The sequence below is a fragment of the Zonotrichia albicollis genome, chromosome 5 (assembly GCF_047830755.1).
Source record: "Zonotrichia albicollis isolate bZonAlb1 chromosome 5, bZonAlb1.hap1, whole genome shotgun sequence".
In the NCBI taxonomy this organism is placed as follows: domain Eukaryota; kingdom Metazoa; phylum Chordata; class Aves; order Passeriformes; family Passerellidae; genus Zonotrichia; species Zonotrichia albicollis.
Window position 1 is genome coordinate 27,772,754 of NC_133823.1, and position 7,519 is coordinate 27,780,272.

The 7,519-nt window shown below is 47.2% G+C and overlaps 1 protein-coding gene across 3 annotated transcripts; it reads left to right on the forward strand.

Annotated features, from left to right (window-relative positions):
• The first annotated feature begins 1,209 nt into the window (after positions 1-1,209).
• NPY2R (neuropeptide Y receptor Y2) lies at positions 1,210-7,296 on the forward strand. Of its 3 annotated transcripts, none has more exons than XR_012580424.1 (3): positions 1,210-1,743; positions 4,700-5,952; positions 6,849-7,296. XR_012580424.1 is itself a non-coding variant. In XM_074541166.1 (3 exons), exon 3 carries the CDS (start codon positions 4,736-4,738, stop codon positions 5,891-5,893), a length of 1,158 nt encoding a protein of 385 aa, XP_074397267.1. In that variant the 5' UTR covers positions 1,270-1,743; positions 3,575-3,653; positions 4,700-4,735; the 3' UTR covers positions 5,894-6,567. The 3 variants fall into 3 exon arrangements, 2 of the variants coding, with proteins under 2 accessions (XP_074397266.1, XP_074397267.1); XM_074541166.1 differs by lacking the exon at positions 6,849-7,296 and adding an exon at positions 3,575-3,653 and having other exon boundaries at positions 1,270-1,743; positions 4,700-6,567; XM_074541165.1 differs by lacking the exon at positions 6,849-7,296 and having other exon boundaries at positions 1,211-1,743; positions 4,700-6,567.
• Positions 7,297-7,519: the final 223 nt, after the last annotated feature.

A 7,519-nucleotide genomic window follows, 5' to 3' on the forward strand; every position in this document is an offset into this window, starting at 1 on the left:
AATTACTAAAACTCATGGCATGCATTTATGTCTGTTGAGAGATCAAAAAATAAATCCTACAATTGGATTGACTTGGGAAATGAATAAACAGGGGTAGGAGAATTGAAACTCCTGGCTCTTTATTTAGTCATCAAAGAAATCTATTTTGCAATAAGCTAGGGGCATTCCATTAACAGCCTCAGAAGTGCTGAAGGACTAAGAGCAAGGCCCTTCCTGGAGAGATAGCCTGAATTAGTAAAGATCCAAGGGGGTTCACAGGACATGTTTTGAATTTCAAAAACAACTCTAAATCACTGGAGTTACTCCTTGATGCTCCCTTAACATTCTCTGCTGTAGATAAGGGCATATTATTTATTGAGCGTTACCTTTGACAAGGGAAGTGCTTTTGTACTGAGTCTCCTTTCGAAGAAAAAGAGGGCAGAAAAGGGAAGAAAATGTTGCTGATCCCTAAAACTACCTTGAGTATGAGTGCAAATATACCGAAGTGACAGGAAGTAAAGGAGTATTCCTATTCGGGAGAACAGCTTCTGCAAGGTTTGGGAAGAAAATTGTTTGAGTATCAGTGCTAGCAGTCATAGAGAAAGCAAAGTCTCCTAGTTCCTATTCTAGGGAAACACAACCAGGACTGAAGCACGTTTTGGTAAATCGGGTCTCCCAGGTTTAGGGCACTGAGGAGACAGTCCCTTGAATGTCAGCTGGACCCTACCAGAGGCGCAGCAATGCTGACTGGCACTAGTTCTCTGTCAAGCTGGCTGGCAGGAGAGCTGTTTTGAAAGGTTATTGGTATAGAACAAAATAAAAGCAGCAGCTGTTGTCTTTACCTTTCCAGCCTTGTAAATAAATATGAAATATTTTATTTTGTTCTTGACAGAATATGTAAATGCTTTATTCATCCTTACACCTGCTCTGGCAACAACCACTTCTGAGGATCAGAAAATCTGAGCAAGCTGCGGTGCTTGTAAGCAAGGATTTCAGCAGTTGTTCGGAGCAGCGGCATCCACTTTACGCTGCCCCAGAAGGCATCTCGGGCACTGGGAAAGCTAGGGAGCAGGCTCGGGTGTGCGGCACGTACACCGGCTCGGGTCTGGCACGACTCCCTCTTTCTCCAAATCCCTGCTTGAGGCCGGCAGCGCTGCCTCCGCTGGCTCCTGAACGCGGGGCAGCCGGCACATCCCGAGCGGAGAGCGGCCGGCACATCCCGAACGCGGGGCAGCCGGCACATCCCGGGCTCGGTGCGGCCAGCACATCCCGAGCGGGGAGCGGCCGGCACATCCAGAGCGGGAAGCGGCCGGCACATCCCGAGCGGGGTGCGGCCGGCACATCCCGAGCGGGAAGCGGCCGGCACATCCCGAGCGGACGCCGACCGGTACATCCCTAACGCGGCACATCCCGAGCGCTGCCCGCGCCTTTCCCGCTCCCTGCTCCCGGAGCCCGGCGGGCGGAGCCGGCGCCGCGCCCCGCCCGAGCCCTTCCCCGGCGGCGGGGCCGCCCCGCCCGTGCCGCCCTCCCGGCGTGCGGGGGCCGCCGCCGCCGCCTCCAAACTTTGTACGGGGCGAGCGGCGCTGCGGCCCCGCCGCCCGGGAGGGGAGAGCGGCGGGAGCCGAGCCGGACGGCGGAACCGGGGCAGCCGCCCCGCTGCGGAGCGAGGGCTCCGCTCCCCGCCCTGCCCTGCCCTGCCCTGGCACCGCGGCTCCCGGGGCAGCAGCGGCCGTGCCGCGCTCGCCGGCTCGGGGCGAGAGGAAGGTAAGAGCGGGAACGGGGACGGAGCGGCGCTCCCGGCTCGGCGCGGCGGCGGGATCCCCGCAGCGCCCGGGCACGGGTGTCTGCCCCCGGGATGGGTATCTGCCCCCGGGATGGGTGTCTGTCTCCCCGCCCGGGATGGGTGTCTCCCCCCGGCACGGGTGTCTCCCGCCGGGAACAGCGCACCGGGGGGCGGGAGGGAAGTGGCGCCGCATCCCAGAGGCGCGTTTGCTGCCAGCTGCGCCTCCGGCAACCCCAGCCCCTTCCCCAGCGCAGGCACTGCGGTCCTGATGGGAATGCTGCTTGCTAATGTAATCACGTATTCTGCCCTTTTTGCTTACTTGCTCTCAGAAGCCGTGTAAATCCTCTTTGGGCCTTTCTCGGCCAAAAGTTACACGCAATTTGGTGCCTGACCATGAGGATCTGACTGCTGGGGGGGGGGGGGGGGAATGGGAAAAAAGCCCCGGTATGGTGCCGTATGCAAGGTGTGCCAGTAAAGGCTACCACCTGGAGAGTTTATCCCAAAAAAAGGAGCAGAAAGGGTCCTGTCAAACACTACCTGGAGTGTCACCTCAGTTTTATCCCCATTTTTTGAAAGCAATTGATATTTGGCCCACATAACTGTCCCACCAACCACGTCAAACTTGTCCAGTTTATTTCATCACTTCATGGCACACGAGCTCATTTCTGTTTTAAACCATGGTTGTCCTTTCTTTCTCCCTCACCTTTGTCTTATTGACAAGGCCAAAGCATCTTTCATCAGCCTGAATAGGGCACTAACAAATAAAATGAAAGTGACAGAGCAAGAGAAGGCTTTGCTGAAAAGAAGGAGTTGCAAAAAGGAATCAACAGAAAGTCAGGGACTAGAGAAATGCATGAAACTACTTTTGGGAAGAAAGGGAAGCTATGTTTTTTGGCTGAGCCTGGATTTAGGGCAAAGAAGGGAAAGAATTTATATTTGTCAGCCCTCTCACCTTTCTACTGACGTGTAGACATTATCTGCACTGAAAAAAATTATGAGATTTTGAAGCATCTGACAGTCCTGGGAATTTACCAAATCGCTACTGTAATAATGTATGGAAGAGTAATTCCTAGGAGTAGGAATGGGTCAAAGGAAAGTGCTCATCACAGTTCTCAACTTCTGCAAAGCCTTGACTGTGCAAATTGTGGTGGGTCTCTCACATCTGGTGGACTAAAGGTGTATTGATAAGGAATCCCTTAGGCTTAGGCTAGTAGCTGAGCACTGATTATACTGCTAAAATCAGTGATGTACACTGGCATGAGCAGCTGGCACATTTCAGCTACGTGTCTTGTAGTGCTTCACCTCTCAGGCTTACACTGTTAATTGTTGAATAAATGTAGACTAAACAGTATGGCATAGTTCTGACCTGTTTAGCTGGGAGGAAAATGCCTTTCCACTCATGCAGTCGATCTGCTCCTTTTGCAAAATAGCTTGCCCTGAGAAATTCTTTGGGATGTTGTGCGGGATAGAAGCGAGCAAAAAGGGTTCAGTCTCCTGCTGGTAGCCAACACTCCTTTCTCAGTTTGGAAACCATACTGAAGGATGTCACTCACTGATGGGAACAGAGGTAGGGATGAAAATGGACCTCTGTTCCTCTGAAGGGACCTCATTTCCTCTGTGAAATGTTTCTCTGAAGATGGAAAGAATTGAATGGAGCTGATCAAAAAAGAAAAGAATTTTTTAAGAGCCATGTTCACCCAAACACATCAATAGCTGTTTCTTTAGGCAGACTTGAATTTGGGAAGGGCTAAGCACTGTGTAACACTCGATGGCAAGAAAGTGACATTTCTTCTCTACGCTTGCTTTCCTTAGGGAAGGTAATGAACGGGGAAGTCGAGTGAGTAACTCAGGGCTGCCTTTCCCCTTGGTGGCAAACAGTGGTGTTTTATTGGTAAGTTTGCTTGGCACTGGTAATTTCTTATTATTTTCCCAGGCCAAGGAAAGGCCAGGTTCTCGGTTCTTGGTTAGCATGCCCCCATGCTCTGGGCAGTTTTCATGGGGACATGTACTTTTTCACATTGGTCTGAAGTCCAAGTCAGCAACTGATTATAAACCATTCCTATATTGTGCCTACCAAAGTCTTAGGGTAGCACAGAACTTGGCTCAGCCTGTGTAAGGAAGGGGAAAAATTAGTGATTTTTATGCCAGTGGTGAAATTCTTACTGAGTTCAGCAGGGGAATGATTTGCTCTTCGCTATGACTGCAGTCAGAAATGAATGCCTGATTGGCAGCCTCCAAGGAGCTCTGTTTTCTGAAACATCACACAGAAAGGAAATATCATGTATAAATGTGTTTCAATTGTTTCTTGAATTGATTTCAGCATGAATAAGTTATGCAGTCATTTCAAAGAAATGCTATTATTTCCATTCTGTTTCCGTGGTATTTTTTATTTACCTCATGGTACAAACTATTGTAAAACAAAGTTTCTTAAAGAAAGATCCCAGCAATTAGTTCACTGATGTTAAGGAAGGGCATAAACCTGTAAGAATTTAGTAACTATTTAAAGGAAACACTTTTCATTAAGGAAAAGCTGGAAGATTATTATGCTGATAACAGTCTGGATGGTGCTGTTCCATGTAGAATTCCCATAGATTTTACTGGAAGATTTGTGCTAAATAAGCACTAGTTTTATGTAGTGGATTGTAAAAAAATGATATGCTACCCAGCAGGATCTTAATCCTTCTGCATTTACTTAGGCAAACTTTGTCTTTGGAATGCTTTTGAAATCTCTTCCAATTTTCAGCAGGAGTCATGCCTAAATAATATTACTGGATCAGCCTTCAAAATGTAAGGGCAAGAGAATTCAAATGTATTAAGACAGATCTCTTAATCCTGCAATGTAGCATGTGGAAAGAGATGTAGCTTTAGCTCTTTGCTTCTTGTCTTAGCCCACGTGGACCAATTTCTCCACTTGTTCTTGTACTGCTTTGTTTTCAGGGGCAGCTCTGTGGCTCAGACCAGGCTGCTGCGAGGATGGGGCCCCTGGAAGCAGTAGGTGAGGACAACCAGACAGATGAAACGAAAATGGAGCTGTTCACTAAGCTGTACTTGACAAGATACACCACACCACTCAACGAATTGGCTCTGGACCCTAAACCAGAACTGAATGACAGCACAACACTTGTTGAAGTACAGATAATTCTCATCTTTGCCTACTGCTCCATTATCCTGCTGGGAGTGATCGGAAACTCCCTCGTGATCCACGTGATCATCAAGTTCAAGAGCATGCGCACAGTGACCAACTTCTTCATTGCCAACCTGGCAGTGGCTGACCTGCTGGTGAACACGCTGTGCCTGCCCTTCACTTTGGTTTATACTCTCCTGGGCGAATGGAAGCTGGGCCCGGTGTTGTGCCACCTGGTGCCCTATGCCCAGGCCCTTGCTGTCCACGTGTCCACTGTCACTTTGACTGTGATCGCTCTGGATCGTCATCGCTGCATCGTCTACCACTTGGAAAGCAGAATCTCTAAGCGGATCAGCTTCCTGATTATAGGAGTAGCCTGGGCAGTCAGTGCTCTGCTGGCAAGTCCTCTGGCCATCTTCCGTGAGTACTCGTTGATTGAGATCATTCCTGACTTCAAGATTGTGGTCTGCTCAGAGAAGTGGCCAGGGGAGGGGCAGCTCAACTATGGCACCATCTACAGCATCTCCATGCTCCTGATCCAGTATGTTCTGCCTTTGGCAGTCATCTCCTATGCCTACATCCGTATTTGGACCAAGCTCAAGAACCACGTTAGCCCCGGTGTGGGGAACGACCACTATCACCACCGGCGCCGGAAAACCACCAAGATGCTGGTGTGCGTGGTTGTGGTGTTCGCTGTCAGCTGGCTGCCCTTTCACACCTTCCAGCTGGTCAGTGACATTGACAGTCAGGTGTTAGACCTGAAAGAGTACAAACTGATCTACACGGTGTTCCATGTCATTGCCATGTGCTCCACGTTTGCTAACCCCCTCCTCTATGGCTGGATGAACAACAACTACAGGACGGCCTTCCTCACGGCCTTCCAGTGTGAGCAGCGGCTGGACTCCATCCACCCCGAAGTATCGGCAGCTTTCAAAGCCAGGAAGAAGCTAGAAGCCAAAAGGATTCAGTTCCCTGGGGACTCTTTCACGCAACCTACCAATGTCTAAGATGTCTGACTGTAAAGAAGAAATGAGTATGTTGTGGACAAAGGGATGAACCCATTTTGGTACATGCATTTTCAATGCATAGTTTTATTCATAAATGGTAAAAGAACAATAGCATGAAAGTCAAGGCAGGTATTATTATTTGAGGAGAGTTGATTGATGCCAAGAGTATGTAAATATACAATTGCAAGGAAGTAAAAGGGAGAGGCTTATTTATGGCTGTCTCTAACAGGGTAAATATAAAACTCTTCCATCCCTCCCATATCTTCTTGTCAAGTCTAAATGACAAGTGCAGGGTTTTCTGGTTTTGATGGAGGAAGGCAAATGGCTGATTTGTAGCATAGGAATATTGGTGGTGGGAGTGGGTAGTTTTTATATTTGATGTGAAAATCAAGGAGTGCAGAAGTCTGCCAGGAGAAAGAAACATGTCTGGTGGGAGAATCTGCGTTGGTTAAACCTCAAACTTTTCAGGCACCTTCTTTCCTACAGGCATGTTTTGCAAAGGCAAGGGAATTGAGAAGAGAAATATGTTACAAGTTCTTTTTGACTTGTGCTAGACTATTTCAAGCCAGAGCATTTGAAATAGATTAGGTGGTGACAACAGAAGAGAAAAAAAAAAACAAAACCCACCCAAATACTGCATTCAGTGAGAGGAAAGGTCAAGTTTCTACATAAAATGGAATGTGGGTTTTGGCCAATCGAATGGGATAAAAAGTCATCCCTTAAGAATTGGAATTTATGCTGGTGAGAAAAATCACGAGCCTGTGACTTGATCAGTCATTCCCTGCAGATTCCTGCCTTTCATTCTGCTCTGGGAACAGCTCACAAATGCAGTGCTTCAAAGTGGCATTTGAGGGCAGGGAATGCAGGCTCAGGTCTTCTGTGAGCTCTTCGTAAACTGCTAATATTTTCATTTTCAGGACCTGCTTAAATGTCTAATGTGTTATTAACTCCACAGGCTTTGAATTGTGGCTGCTTCTGCCTGGATAATAAAACAGCAGATAATTCTGATCCTCTGGAAAGGCTGCTAGATGGTAAAGTGCTTTTCCTTATTGTGGTTTTATGTCACATACTCATCTCGTCTCAGAGCTTTTTCCATCTTTAGCCTTTGTGAAAATTAAGAACATCTGAATGACTGTAACCTAATAACAGTATGCTATGTTTATGTGATAACTTATCAGTTATTCTGCATGCTGTAGTTAATAGTTAAATTCCTTTTTTGCTCAGGTATAAAATTTTAATCTGTTTACCGTGTTGTACACAGCAATGTTCAACTCTTCTGTGTCTTTGTTAAGCCTCTTTGAACTCATTAAAGAGATGAAGAAAATTTCAATCCATGTTTATTCCCAGCTGCCCTCTTGCTTATCTAGAATAAAAACAAGTGTGATATTTTCACTTGAAGTCTAGTTTGATGGCTACATTTCAGCAGCCTCATTTTTTCCTTGCATTTTTTGTTGTTCCTAAATTCATTATGTTCTCTCTTACAAATTAAAACCCAATAAAACTCGAGTGCTGAAATGTTTGCAATGTAATGAATGGTATCAGGTCGTTATCAAGTGGCGAAATTCATCTTTATGTATTCAGTATTTGGCACCATCCTTTAAATACCCATGAAATCATTTGGACTTG